The 15,370-nt window shown below is 49.3% G+C and overlaps 1 protein-coding gene across 1 annotated transcript in view; it reads right to left on the bottom strand.

The window, feature by feature from the left end:
• The window catches only part of LOC147710004 (proteasome subunit beta type-8-like), an 84,179-nt gene that overhangs the window by 47,433 nt on the left and 21,376 nt on the right, over positions 1–15,370 (bottom strand). The window contains exons 3-4 of the mRNA XM_086920679.1: positions 7,764–7,875; positions 5,375–5,504 (exon numbers count right to left, since the gene is read on the bottom strand). Coding sequence (XP_086776805.1) covers positions 5,375–5,504; positions 7,764–7,875 — 242 coding nt within the window. The remainder of the gene's footprint in view (positions 1–5,374; positions 5,505–7,763; positions 7,876–15,370) is intronic.

Raw genomic sequence — 15,370 nt, 5'->3', positions numbered from 1 at the left:
GGATAGAACATAACTGTGGGAGTCCAGGGCCCTAGGAAGGAAGAGAGACGGGTGTCAGTGCGAGGATGGAACCTGAGTGTGTGAGCCCGGGGCCCTAGGAAGGAAGAGAGACGGGTGTCAGTGCGAGGATAGAGCTGAGTGTGGGAGCCCGGGGCCCTAGGAAGGAAGAGAGACGGGTGTCAGTGCGAGGATGGAACCTGAGTGTGTGAGCCCGGGGACCTAGGAAGGAAGAGAGACGGGTGTCAGTGCGAGGATAGACCAGAGTGTGGGAGCCCGGGGCCCTACGAAGGAAGAGAGACGGGTGTCAGTGCCAGGATAGAACATAACTGTGGGAGCCCAGGGCCCTAGGAAGGAAGAGAGACGGGTGTCAGTGCGAGGATGGAACCTGAGTGTGTGAGCCTGGGGCCCTAGGAAGGAAGAGAGACGGGTGTCAGTGCGAGGATAGAGCTGAGTGTGGGAGCCCGGGGCCCTAGGAAGGAAGAGAGACGGGTGTCAGTGCGAGGATGGAACCTGAGTGTGTGAGCCTGGGGCCCTAGGAAGGAAGAGAGACGGGTGTCAGTGCCAGGATAGAGCTGAGTGTGGGAGTCCTGGGCCCTAGGAAGGAAGAGAGATGGGTGTCAGTGCGAGGATGGAACCTGAGTGTGGGAGCCCGGGCCATAGGAAGGAAGAGAGAGGGGTGTCAGTGCCAGGATTGAACCTGAGTGTGGGAGCCCGGGGCCCTAGGAAGGAAGAGAGACGGACGTCAGTGCCAGGATAGAACCTCAGTGTGGGAGCCCGGGGCCCTAGGAAGGAAGAGAGACGGACGTCAGTGCCAGGATAGAACCTGAGTGTGGGAGCCCGGGGCCATAGGAAGAAAGAGAGACGGGTGTCAGCGCGAGGATAGAACCAGAGTGTGGGAGCCCTGGGGCCCTAGGAAGGAAGAGAGATGGGTGTCAGTGCGAGGATAGAACATAACTGTGGGAGCCCGGGGCCCTAGGACGGAAGAGAGACGGGTGTCAGTGCCAGGATAGAGCTGAGTGTGGGAGCCCGGGGCCCTAGGAAGGAAGAGAGACGGGTGTCAGTGCCAGGATGGAACCTGAGTGTGGGAGCCCGGGGCCCTAGGAAGGAAGAGAGACGGGTGTCAGTGCGAGGATAGAACATAACTGTGGGAGCCCGGGGCCCTAGGACGGAAGAGAGATGGATGTCAGTGCGAGGATAGAACATAACTGTGGGAGCCCGGGGCCCTAGGACGGAAGAGAGACGGGTGTCAGTGCCAGGATAGACCTGAGTGTGGGAGCCCGGGGCCCTAGGAAGGAAGAGAGACGGGGGTCAGTGCCAGGATAGAGCATGAGTGTGGGAGCCCGGGGACCTAGGAAGGAAGAGAGACGGGTGTCAGTGCGAGGATAGAACCTGAGTGTGGGAGCCCTGGGCCTAGGAAGGAAGAGAGACGGGTGTCAGTGCCAGGATAGAGCTGAGTGTGGGAGCCCTGGGCCCTAGGAAGGAAGAGAGACGGGTGTCAGAGCCAGGATAGAACATAACTGTGGGAGCCCAGGGCCCTAGGAAGGAAGAGAGACGGGTGTCAGTGCGAGAATGGAACCTGAGTGTGTGAGCCCGGGGACCTAGGAAGGAAGAGAGACGGGTGTCAGTGCGAGGATAGAACCAGAGTGTGGGAGCCCGGGGCCCTACGAAGGATGAGAGACGGGTGTCAGTGCCAGGATAGAACATAACTGTGGGAGCCCAGGGCCCTAGGAAGGAAGAGAGACGGGTGTCAGTGCGAGGATAGAGCTGAGTGTTGGAGCCCGGGGCCCTAGGAAGGAAGAGAGACGGGTGTCAGTGCGAGGATGGAACCTGAGTGTGGGAGCCCGGGGCCCTAGGAAGGAAGAGAGACGGGTGTCAGTGCCAGGATGGAACCTGAGTGTGGGAGCCCGGGGCCCTAGGAAGGAAGAGAGACGGGTGTCAGTGCCAGGATAGAGCTGAGTGTGGGAGCCCGGGGCCCTAGGAAGGAAGAGAGACGGGTGTCAGAGCCAGGATAGAACATAACTGTGGGAGCCCAGGGCCCTAGGAAGGAAGAGAGACGGGTGTCAGTGCGAGGATGGAACCTGAGTGTGTGAGCCCGGGGACCTAGGAAGGAAGAGAGACGGGTGTCAGTGCGAGGATAGAACCAGAGTGTGGGAGCCCGGGGCCCTACGAAGGAAGAGAGACGGGTGTCAGTGCCAGGATAGAACATAACTGTGGGAGCCCAGGGCCCTAGGAAGGAAGAGAGACGGGTGTCAGTGCGAGGATGGAACCTGAGTGTGGGAGCCCGGGGCCCTAGGACGGAAGAGAGACGGGTGTCAGTGCCAGGATAGAGCTGAGTGTGGGAGCCCGGGGCCCTAGGACGGAAGAGAGACGGGTGTCAGTGCCAGGATAGAGCTGAGTGTGGGAGCCCGGGGCCCTAAGAAGGAAGAGAGACGGGTGTCAGTGCGAGGATGGAACCTGAGTATGGGAGCCCGGGGCCCTAGGAAGGAAGAGAGATGGATGTCAGTGCGAGGATAGAACATAACTGTGGGAGCCCGGGGCCCTAGGAAGGAAGAGAGACGGGCGTCAGTTCGAGGATGGAACTTGGTTGAGGGAGCCTGGAATCAATCATACAAGTAAGAGAGATGGGTGTCAGTCCTAGGACAGCCCTGGGAATGGATCAAAGCAGCGCAGTATCTGAGGCACTCATTCTAAAGTGTCCTGATGATGATCTTTACAATTGGAAAGGATCGAAACGTCGTTGATGTTGCTTTTTCGACCCTTTTTTGCTTATTTAAATTGACAGGGGTGTCCTTTGGTAATTTGAATAGTGACACAAATTATTTTCTATGTTTGTCACGTTTGTTTGCCTGAGCACATTAGCATGTCTGTTCCTTTTGGTGCTATGACTGTTAATATACATGATATCTTTATATTTTACATATTAACGCATTGTGTCATTACTACATTCATTCTAGTTACTTGAGTCAAATGGTTTCACTGTAGGGACCATTGTTCCTTTACAAATACAGTATTTTTGTATAGCAGAGGTGTGGGGCTGGTATATTTTCACAAAAACAGGTTTTACGCATCCTATATTTTCATGGTGCAGACAGCTTGCACCGAGCACCTTGTCTAAGAGTGGTCAGCCCTATCCCAGAGTCCTTTGTGCAACCAAGACCATAGAAGCCATACAGGTAGCTATCCAGGGCTAACACTGCTGAAACTCTGCATAGCCGCGACCCGCCGGTGATACCTCTGGCTGTGTGTGAGCATGGCACAGCCGCTACCAGCTCAAGAGGGACCCTGAGGTTTCTTCTCTTCACCCCAGCTCTCTGGGTGGCCGATTGTGGTCTTCCTGTTCCAGTGGCCAGGGACTACCTACTGGTCTATCCCTGCATCCCCAATGGTTCTCAATGCATCACTGTATGGAGGTCCAGTTTGGCTCTAATCCTAACCTCCAATGACTCATTTCCAGCTGGTGAGACAGTGGAAGTCACAAGTCTAGAACATGAAGAGTTGGCTGGCGAGGAGTGATTAAAGGCGGAGCCCTAAATCCATCCCTGCCCAGAATGACCCAACCGCATCCCTGGAATAATTATAGGGGATAATCCCGTTTATCGGTGCTCCAGACACCACCGTCTGGTCTCTCAGTATCACTAGGACCCTTCAGCCCTCTGAGCCATCGGTGCCTGTCAAGAGGGCGCGGTAAGTCCTGACTCAGAAAGGGAACTCTGGCACTGGATTACCTTGACAGATTCTCAGAAACTTGGACTCAAACCCACTCAGTTGCCTCTCTTTAGAAGTAGAGATGGCAAGAAACTAGAACAAATGCAAGATGCATCATATGTGTTCCTTTATTATTTGTTTGCTATGGATAGAGCCTGTCGGTCAAGAGGCCACTTTTCACCTCTAATGATAGGCCTCTTTCTTATGGGTTTCTGCCTGAATCCAAATGTCTTCAGTTTTGAGCACTGAGTTAGGTTGGGCTGCATTGCTCGAGGGGTCAATCCCTCATGCGAGGGTTGATATCAGGGATGGCTACAAAGGACCCTGTTCTAAGCTTTGCCTTGGAAAAGGCGTCCTACATTCCCCAGTTCTGGACGGAGAGAGCTCCAGAGTTGTGCATCCTCGACGTGACGCGCTCTCCCTCCCTGAGTTTTCTGAGTGAACCTTGTTTGCATCACTACATTTGCTCCGCTTGACCTCATGGTCTGATGAGGTCTGACCTGCAGAGTCAGCTGCTGAAGGTAGACTGGACCAGGTCTGTTGTGTGATCTGAAGACTGACCACAGACACTTAAACCTTACTTTCTGTTACTGATAACCAATGAAGGGGCATATTTACAAGGACTTTATCTCTGCTTTTTGGCGTAAAAAGCCAAAAAAGCTGAGATAAAACTATTGCCCTATTTACAAGAGGGTGCAAACATGCATAATCACGTTAGCACCCTTTTTCCCAACGCCTCACTTTGCATCTCTAATGAGATGCAAAGTGGGCGTCATTGGGCAGTACAACCTTGCAAATATCGCGGGCCATGATTCTGCTTACAAAGGAGAGGTGAAAGAAGGAATTTGACACATTCCCTTCTGTTGCCTGGTGTGTCTGTCCCATAGCTCGGGATCCGTCCCAAAGCCCATCATGGAAGACTGCAGACCCAAGAGTTAGACCAAAAGTCTAAGTTTACTACTTTTCAGTATTCACAAAGGTAAGTTACAACTAGTAACTTTACAAGTAGGAACTTTACTAGTAGTAGTACTAAGTTTACTAGTAGTAATGTTATTAGTAGTAACTTACATTTGTAAAAGCTAAAAAGTATTAAACTTAGATTTAAGTAGTAAACTTAAGTCGAAATTTACAGATTTTCGGCATTCAGAAAGTTACGTTGCTATTAGGAACTTTAATATTAGTAATTCTACTAGTAGGAACTATAATACAAGTAACTTTACTACCAGTAAGTTTACCAGTATTAAAATTACTAGTAGTAACTTACCTTTGTGAATACACAAATGTAGCAAAGTTAGACGTTTGGTCCACGTTAAGACTCTAGGTCTAACTTACCTATGTGAATACCGAAAAGTAGTTAGGTTACAATGTTGGACTAAGTTAAGACTCTAGGTCTAACTTACCTTTGTGAATACCGAAAAGTAGTAAAGTTCGACTTTTGGTCTAACTTTGCCTTTGTGAATCGGGCCCTCATACTTCCTTTAGGTGCTGTATGTAATGCCAGATTCTAAGACATTCAACAGAAATAAAACTTGACTGGCTGTTATTGTTAAGTTTCTTCACAGGCCTTCAGTCCACTGTCCAGTTCCTTGCCAGAAGCCCCCCCTCCTCATAGGGTCTCTGCCTGGAGTGTCCTTGTCCCTCTCACGGTGGGGCTGTCCCCTCCACTCACCTTTTGGTCCCAGCCGCAGATCATGCTGCCTATAGACAGCCCCATGCCGCGGTATTCAACCATCATGTTGGACAGCAGTTTGGACGCGGCGGAGACCGAGATCCTCTCCTTGTTCCGCAGTCGGTACAGCCTGAGACAAGAGGGGAACAACCGGTGAGGGTGGATTGGCAGAACAGCAACACAACATGGTAGATGTTACAGTCTAGTGCAGATGGCACAAGGTGCATGAGGCACTCAGTGCCTGATATAATCAACATTTATATTCATATACAAACTCAGGGTCTTGGGACACTCTACACCAAAGCTTATTCAAAGTCAACTTGAAAACATCATAGTTTTGTCGCAAGGGTAAATGACAGCTCAAGAGTAAGGCAACATTTGCGTGCGCATCCCGCGGTGGAGCGATTTCAGATACACTGTATCTATTGTGCAGGGCGACCCAGGTTTGTACGGGGTTGGCTATTTTTTTACTCAAGATCGGAGAGCATTTTGCTACATTCAGGTCACTAGACAGACGGCGCTGTCCTGAAGAAGCCTGCAACTCTATTCCACTTTGGTCGAAACGTCAGCTTACTCTCTGGGCTGTCATCTACCCTTGAGTCAAAAATGTGATGTTTTCCAGCTGCACTAAGACTTTCTGCACCTTGTGCTGTCTGCACCAGCCTGGAGAAAGTGCTGTTCAAGTCTTTAGAATCAGGGATCATGGTAGATATTTCACCGTTCTGAGGAGTAAGGATAATGACAGTATAGCGTGAGTTCTAGGGTCTGAAGAATGTACAGAGTGCAAACATTATTGGATAGCTCTGTGGGGTCAGAGGTTATAGGATGAGGAGTGCTGAACTTATCTACATGCCTAGAGATCTGTGGTTGAGGAGGTACTGGAAGGGGCTCGGACCCTGGGGTCATGGTCAATAAAACGTCCTGGCAGTTCTCTCTGACCAGCGTTTAAAGGCAAAACACAATATTTGACAACTCAATGGGGTCCAAGCTCGTGGGCTGGAAGAGAGATTGGGTAACTCAATAGGGTCAGAAGTCGTGGACTGGGAGATCCATTGGAAAACCCAATGGGGTCAGCAGTAAAAAACTGGAAATGATACTGGACAACTCAATCGGGTCAAAGGCCAAGGGGCGGAAGGCGTATTGGACAACTCAGTAGGGTCACAGGTCATTGGGTGAAGAAGTATGGGAGTTCCATTAGCTAAATATCATATGGGGTTGTCTCTAGGTTCAGAGGTAATGGGCTGGACCATATACCGGGCTTCCTTGTGGGTTCAGAGGTCAGGACAATAAAAGATGGTGGATCGCTGTGTGGGAACATAGATGATGGGTTTGAAATTATTTTGGACAACTCAGTGGGCTCAGAGTTCTGGGAGCAAACTTAGTTCTGAAGGACTTGAAGACATGAGCTAGAGAAGGTATTGGACAGTTCAGAGTGGTCAGGGGCTGTGCTTGAAGGGTTCTCAGACCAGACGGCAGGGTAGGGATCATGGGATAAAACAGATATTGCATAGCTCAGAGCAGTCAGAAGTTACAGGCTACAAGCTTCAGTGGAGAACTGATTACGGTCAGAGATCATGGGCTCTTGGAGTATAGGGAAGTTCTGTGGGGTCAAAGGGCATGGGAAGGAAGGGTAAAAACAGTTTAGCGGCCACAATGTAAGAGGTTGTGGAGGTCTATAGTGAAAACGTAGTGATAAAAAGTATAATTATATAAAACTGAGCCATCACTTATAATTACTTTATAAAATAATCTTTTTAATGTTTATTTTTTTCCCTGTTTTTTGAACATTTAGAAAAAGAGATAAAAGTTAAAAGGGTTTACGTAAGTCTCAGAGTAAGAGTCGAGCTTAAATTATGTATTACATCTGAGGGTTAGAGGTAAAGTAAATGATGGAACTTGGATTGGGGCAGGGCTGGGAATCAGAATTAAGGTGGGAACAGGGTTGGGTGAGGCTTGGGGTAGAGACCGGGTTAAGGCTAGATTAATGTACTGTGTAAGGGTTAGGGTAAAAGGTGAGGTTTGGCCTAAGGTTGGCTGTAAAGTTATCGGCTATGATTATGGTAAGGTGTAAATTGGAGTCAATTTCCCTAAGAGGTAAATCTAGACTTTTTTTAACCCCAAAATTTTACTATTTCTAATTTAAATAAATGGAATTAATGACACTTCTATTGGTACATTTGTAGCTCTCCATTTCTGAATCCTGCAACTGTACATGGGTCTTTATTGCAAATAAGGTTTTTGACATTTTATGAATGATTAAACTGTAAGCTACACTTGAGGGATCCGAAAGATCACAGACTAGTTCTGGAAGTCAGAGGTCATAGGCCAAATTAGCCAACAGTTTTGGGGTCAGAGGTGTCCATGGTCCCAGAATAGCCACAAACCTTACCTGCATTCTTTGGCCAGCACGCGTTCCCAGAACTGGCAGTCGGCGGCGCTCCCAGACATGGTGCCCAGCAAGTAGGGGTTAATCTCGATCACCTTGTTAAAGTGTATGGTGCCTGCAAAGGAGAGAAACAAGACAGCCTGAGAGCAGATGAGAAAGAGCAGGGTGCAAGTGAGAGAAGCAAGACAGCAGAGAGCAGAAACAAGCAAGCAGGTGGAAGAAACAAGACAGCCGAGAGCAGAAACGAGCAAGCAGGTGGAAAAACAAAAGTGCCAGAGAGCAGATGAGAGAGACCAGTGCTCAAGTGAGAGAAACAAGACAGCAGAGAGCAGAAACAAGCAAGCAGGTGGAAGAAACAAGACAAGACAGCCGAGAGCAGAAACAAGCAAGCAGGTGGAAAAACAAAAGTGCCAGAGAGCAGATGAGAGAGACCAGTGCTCAAGTGAGAGAAGCAAGACAGCAGAGAGCAGAAACAAGCAAGCAGGTGGAAGAAACAAGACAAGACAGCCGAAAGCAGAAACAAGCAAGCAGGTGGAAAAACAAAAGTGCCAGAGAGCAGATGAGAGAGACCAGTGCTCAAGTGAGAGAAGCAAGACAGCAGAGAGCAGAAACAAGCAAGCAGGTGGAAGAAACAAGACAAGACAGCCGAGAGCAGAAACAAGCAAGCAGGTGGAAAAACAAAAGTGCCAGAGAGCAGATGAGAGAGACCAGTGCTCAAGTGAGAGAAGCAAGACAGCAGAGAGCAGAAACAAGCAAGCAGGTGGAAGAAACAAGACAAGACAGCCGAGAGCAGAAACAAGCAAGCAGGTGGAAAAACAAAAGTGCCAGAGAGCAGATGAGAGAGACCAGTGCTCAAGTGAGAGAAGCAAGACAGCAGAGAGCAGAAACAAGCAAGCAGGTGGAAGAAACAAGACAAGACAGCCGAGAGCAGAAACAAGCAAGCAGGTGGAAAAACAAAAGTGCCAGAGAGCAGATGAGAGAGACCAGTGCTCAAGTGAGAGAAGCAAGACAGCAGAGAGCAGAAACAAGCAAGCAGGTGGAAGAAACAAGACAAGACAGCCGAGAGCAGAAACAAGCAAGCAGGTGGAAAAACAAAAGTGCCAGAGAGCAGATGAGAGAGACCAGTGCTCAAGTGAGAGAAGCAAGACAGCAGAGAGCAGAAACAAGCAAGCAGGTGGAAGAAACAAGACAGCCGAGAGCAGAAACAAGCAAGCAGGCGGATGAAACAAGACAGCAGGGAGCAGAAACAAGCAAGCAGGTGGAAAAACAAAAGAGCCAGAGAGCAGATGAGAGAGACCAGTGCTCAAGTGAGAGAAGCAAGACAGCAGAAACAGGCACGCAGGTGGAAAAACAAGAGAGCAGGTGATAGAAACAAGAAGGCAGAGAGCAGAAACAGGCAAGCAGGTAGAAAAACAAGAGAGCATGTGGGAGAAATAAAGGAGTAGATACAAATAGACAGTAGACAGGAGGCTAGGCATGTGAGACAAGACAGTAGGCATTGTAAGCAAGAGAGTAGGTGGAAGATACAAGAGAAAAGACAAGCGAAACAAGAGATCAGGCAAAAGAGACAGAAAACAGGATAGAAAATGAGACAGGAGCACACCTGGCAAAGTTTCTGGTGGCAGAGACAAGATGGCAGACAAAGGAACAAAGGCAGGAGAAACAAGAGAGCAGATGAGAGAAGCAAGAGCATTGATGCCCAGAGCTCCTGAGCCCATCCCCGGGGGTGTGGCTACCATACGCCCCGGGAAAACCGGTTCGGCAACGGGATTCCCCTTCCATGTTCCTAGTGACGGCCTGTCTGCCGAAACAATAGAGCAGTCCCTCTCCCAAGTGTTCCCGATTTGCCCTTCAAAGGCGGCTTCCCCTTTGAAGCTAACCTTTTCAGCCAACGCCTGTGTGCCTTCCTGTGGGAGGTGGGTAACACCCCTCTTCTATGCATGCTTCTATCATGTCCTTTCCTGGGAGTTGTAAGCACGGCTCTCCAGGAGGGCAGAACATCGTCTGGAGGATAGACCCCCAAAGTACAACTGTACCCGGGCAATGGAAACCTTGGGCAACTAAAGTGATAACTTCTAAAGTTGCACTTTGCCCACCAGGGACATTACTTTCAACTTCAAAATGAAATCTGATTTAATGCGCTGATTCTTTTGATACCTGACAGTACCAACCTTAGTAGTCCCATTCAGAAGTTAGCAGGACTGGGGTGCCAGCCTGTAACTCTGTACTTGCCAATGTGGCTATTAGCCTTTCTAAAGTAACAAGAACAATTTAGGGTTTTTACTGTGGGAACTTGTAAAAGTACATGTTCGACTTTTTAATATACAGCACCCTGCCGCGCTCCCTGCCTCAGGGCTCCATAGGCCTACCTAGGGGTGACTTATATATATATATATCAAGAAAGCAAATATTGGGCGTTACCATTACCTTGAATGGCAGAGTCGAGTTACCAGTTTAAACCTGCTCTACCAGTCTGACATATTCCCTTATCAGACCCGCGGTGGCACAACCAGTGATGCAGTCCACAGGAGACACTTTAGCTTACAGGCCCTGAGTACCCCTGGCACCATATACTAGGGACATGCAAGTAAGTTAGGCTATATCCATAGAGGACAAGCCTATTAAACATGCACCATTTTAACCGTTTGCGTGCATCGGACGGCCCCTGGCACTCTGACGTCACGGTGGGCGTGTGCGTCGGATGGCTAGGGGCCCACGTAGAATTCACCGGTACAGCGGGGAAATGTGCGCCGCAGCGAAGCGGTTAGGGTTCAGAGCACATGTACGGAGTCCTTATTAGCAGGGCTCAGGCCATTTCAGAGACATTAGACCAGCACATGTAAAGAGCACACGGAGAGCATGGAAAGCACACACAGGTGCAGAGAATGCTCCTGCAGTAAGAACAGTTCAAGGAGGGTCCCAAGGGGCAACAAAGACATAAGGAGCAAATAGAGGGTGTGGAGAACAGATTATGGGAAACAAGAGAACTTTAAGGGCATAGGTGTGCACAGAGGGCGCGGAGAGTGCACTAAAGGCATGGTGAGTGCACATAGGATACAGTGAGTGCGCAGAGGACAAGGTGAGTGCACAGAGAGCAGAGTGAGTGCACTAAGTGCACAGTGAGTGCACAGAGGGCGCGGTGAGTGCACAGAGGACACAGTGAGTGCACAGAAGGCAGGGTGAGTGCACAGAGGGACCTATGAGTGCACAGATGCCATGGTGAATGCACAGATGGCATGGTGAGTGCACAGACGACACAGTGAGTGGGAAGAGGGTATTGTAAGTGGACAGAGGGTGTGGTGAGTGCACAAAACGAATACTGAAGATACAGAGACCTGTTTAAGTGTTAGTGGAGCACACTTGTTTCATGCTGAGTAAGTTAAGTTAAGAAACACAACCCAGAAACAGATGTCAGAGACAGGAACAGCAACCCCAGGGTGTGCTCTCTGATGTGCAACCTGAGGTGTGGCTCTGCTGTCTGAGAGCCGAGCCTGTGATCTGTGACCTGATGTGTGACTCTGCTGTCTGAGGGCCGAGCCTGTGACCTGAGGTGTGGCTCTGCTGTCTGAGGGCCGAGCCTGTGATCTGTGACCTGATGTGTGGCTCTGCTGTCTGAGGGCCGAGCCTGTGACCTGAGGTGTGGCTCTGCTGTCTGAGGGCCGAACCTGTGACCTGAGGTGTGGCTCTGCTGTCTGAGGGCCGAACCTGTGACCTGAGGTGTGGCTCTGCTGTCTGAGGGCCGAGCCTGTGACCTGAGGTGTGGCTCTGCTGTCTGAGGGCAGAACCTGTGACCTGAGGTGTGGCTCTGCTGTCTGAGGGCCGAACCTGTGACCTGAGGTGTGGCTCTGCTGTCTGAGGGCCGAGCCTGTGACCTGAGGTGTGGCTCTGCTGTCTGAGGGCCGAGCCTGTGACCTGAGGTGTGGCTCTGCTGTCTGAGGGCAGAACCTGTGACCTGAGGTGTGGCTCTGCTGTCTGAGGGCCGAGCCTGTGACCTGAGGTGTGGCTCTGCTGTCTGAGGGCCGAGCCTGTGACCTGAGGTGTGGCTCTGCTGTCTGAGGGCAGAACCTGTGACCTGAGGTGTGGCTCTGCTGTCTGAGGGCCGAGCCTGTGACCTGAGGTGTGGCTCTGCTGTCTGAGGGCAGAACCTGTGACCTGAGGTGTGCTCTGCTGTCTGAGGGCCGAGCCTGTGACCTGAGGTGCGGCTCTGCTGTCTGAGAGCTGAGCCTCTGATCTGTGTGACCTGTGAAAGATGTGACTCTGCTGTCTGACAGCTGAGGCTTGAGGTGTAAATCGGCTATATTAGGGAAATTCCGTGATATGTACGACCTGAGATGTAGCTCTGCGGTCTTAGGGCCGACGGAGATGTCTGTGACGTCAGAAGGGTGTAGCTCTTCTATATGAGGGACACTCCTATGATCTGTGTGTCCTGAGATGTAGCTCTGCTGTTTGAAGGTGGTTTGTGATATTTGTAATCTGAGGGCTAGCTCTGCTGTTTGGAGGCTGAGCCTGTAACCTATGGTTCCTGGACCTATAAGATCTGTATGACATGAGGTGTAGCTCTGCTGTCTGAGGGCTGAACCTGTGATCTCTGTGGCCTGAGGTGTAGCTCTGCTGTCTGAGGGCTGAACCTGCGATCTCTGTGACATGAGGTGTAGCTCTGCTGTCTGAGGGCTGAACCTGTGATCTCTGTGGCCTGAGGTGTAGCTCTGCTGTCTGAGGGCTGAACCTGTGATCTCTGTGGCCTGAGGTGTAGCTCTGCTGTATAAGGGCTGAACCCGTGATCTCTGTGGCCTGAGGTGTAGCTCTGCTGTCTGAGGGCTGAACCTGCGATCTCTGTGACATGAGGTGTAGCTCTGCTGTCTGAGGGCTGAACCTGTGATCTCTGTGGCCTGAGGTGTAGCTCTGCTGTCTGAGGGCTGAACCTGTGATCTCTGTGGCCTGAGGTGTAGCTCTGCTGTATAAGGGCTGAACCCGTGATCTCTGTGGCCTGAGGTGTAGCTCTGCTGTCTGAGGGCTGAACCTGCGATCTCTGTGACATGAGGTGCAGCTCTGCTGTATGAGGGCTGAACCTGTGATCTCTGTGGCCTGAGGTGTAGCTCTGCTGTCTGAGGGCTGAACCTGTGATCTCTGTGGCCTGAGGTGTAGCTCTGCTGTATAAGGGCTGAACCCGTGATCTCTGTGGCCTGAGGTGTAGCTCTGCTGTCTGAGGGCTGAACCTGCGATCTCTGTGACATGAGGTGCAGCTCTGCTGTATGAGGGCTGAACCTGTGATCTCTGTGGCCTGAGGTGTAGCTCTGCTGTATGAGGGCTGAACCTGTGATCTCTGTGGCCTGAGGTGTAGCTCTGCTGTATGAGGGCTGAACCTGTGATCTCTGTGGCCTGAGGTGTAGCTCTGCTGTCCAAGGCCTGCACGTGTGAGCTCCTTGTGATCTGACGGTATCTCTGCTGTATATGGCTTGAACCTGTGGTCTGTCGGTGAGAATGGTGAACTGACTCCACATGTGATCTTGCTCTTGTGAATATGATGGGGGGCAACAATGAGGGTTCTGGCCAAAGCAGTAAGGCTGTGCCTATATAACAATCAACAAAGAAATGCCAGTACTGCAATTGAGTTAATAATTTGATGAATTGAGTGACAATCCTCAATTCAATAAGACCAATAAATCCGTCTATTGACTTCTATTTAAATTCTTTTTATTTTTCAACTTCTTTTATGTGTTTTGTTTTCTTGGGTTTAAATAACGTACTTTGAAACAAACAATGTAATAAACAGAGGACTCATAAAGTGCATACAAAACCATCAATTATATACAATACCTACAAGGATACAATCCTATAAAGATTATTTTGCAACACATTTAGAGGAGACATTGAACATTTCAAAAGACTACACTTAATACACTTAGAGACATAAACATACAAGACAAGACACTATTGACAATGAAATGAAAAGGGTTCACCGTTCCTAAAGACAAATGTACCCGCCCTGTTGTTAATAAAGTTTCCGTTAAGAAAGGTGCGGATACTGATGTTTAGTACAAAATACTTTTTTGAACTTGTTTACAGTAGACCATCCAATGAATCAATTGTTATCATTTGTAGTCATGACAAGATTGGTCTAATGGGAGGACGATGAATTTTCAAAAGGGCAGTGGTCGACGCGTTTCGAATCCCTTATATGCCAGGGATTCTCATCAGGACCATGTGGGCTGAATCTAAAAATAAATCAACAAACATTCAGTCAATCTTACTGTTTCCCTCTCAACTTCTAAACAGTCATGCATTCTCTCAGGTCCTACCTGTAAATCAGATTACAGCGGTCTGTGTCCCCAGTTGTGGAGTGCTCATATAACTGTAATGCAAATGAGCGTGATTAGGATGGTTGTGTCAAAGACAGTGATCAGAATTGGTGGGGACCACCAATCTGTGTACTTACATATGACTTTTTTGGCCATGTTATTAGCTTGTATTCACTTTTGTCTGGCGATTCTAAAAATAAAAAACAAAGTCTCTTTTAGCTTGAGTCTTCTGTATGCGTGTTGCGCATATGGACATGAATTACTGGTTGGTAAGCATATATTTGCAACATGTGCGGATTGTGTCCCAAAAAAATCGCAACATTCTTAAGGTGCGTATGGAGAAAAGACTAAAGCTAGCTTTGTGTGGGCTATTGGGGGCATGTATGATCCTCTTCAGTGTTTATGCCTTTACGCTGCGGACGGTGACAAGCCTACTCGAATAGCGTGCCCTGAGTCTGAAAAATGGGTGTTTTGCTGAATAGCTAGAAACTGTATATTTTGCCGGGGCCGCATCGGTGGCGGAAATGGAAAGTGTGCACTTTTCCATTAGTCCAGTTTGACTAATTGTCGAGTTCCGTATCCCACAACGGATGCGCATCTATGCGTGTTAAACGTGGATGTTCAAGAAGGTAGCAGAGTTATCAGGTTTGAAAAACGTGGCGTTTCTAAACACCGTGCTCCGCAGCGATACGCTGGCAGCGGCAGTGCGCACAGTATGAGTTTTACAGTTAGTCCGGAGGAATCTTACCGGTATTGTGGATTCAGTTCTCCTCCAAACGCGTCCTTGCCGATTAGTGAGGCGCAAGAGTCATGGTTCCGGTTGCTCCGGATATTCTAATGGCTGCACCGCTAGGCCTGATGGGAATTGGAGTTTTTTTCGGAATTATGTGATTTAAGGACGTAAAAGAGCATTGATTATTGTGGATTGTCCTTTGTGATATGTTGAACATGAAGAATGGGTTTCTCCATGTATCGAGGAGATGATTTGGTATTTGGTGAGACTGTCTGTCAGAATTTCCCAATTGTGGCGGCATGTATAGAATTTTTTATATTAGAAAACGTTCCAGAACTTGTGTGATTATACTGGCTAATTGTAAGGACCGACCATACTGATTATAGGTTATAAAGTTCCGACATTTCATTTAAGCCACGGGTGGCTGAATTGAATTTCAGGATCAACATGGCTTCACGCTGTTTCAGTTTGGCCTCTAGGTCTCCGCCCCTCTGGTCATGCTCTAATTTTGAGATGACAGTCCATTTAAAGTCGAGGTCGCCGTGCGACTCATCGATCCAATGTTGTACAAGGGGTGC

This window comes from Lissotriton vulgaris, chromosome 5, assembly GCF_964263255.1.
Source record: "Lissotriton vulgaris chromosome 5, aLisVul1.2, whole genome shotgun sequence".
Lineage (NCBI taxonomy): Eukaryota > Metazoa > Chordata > Amphibia > Caudata > Salamandridae > Lissotriton > Lissotriton vulgaris.
This window is presented reverse-complemented; position numbering and strand designations above follow the sequence as displayed.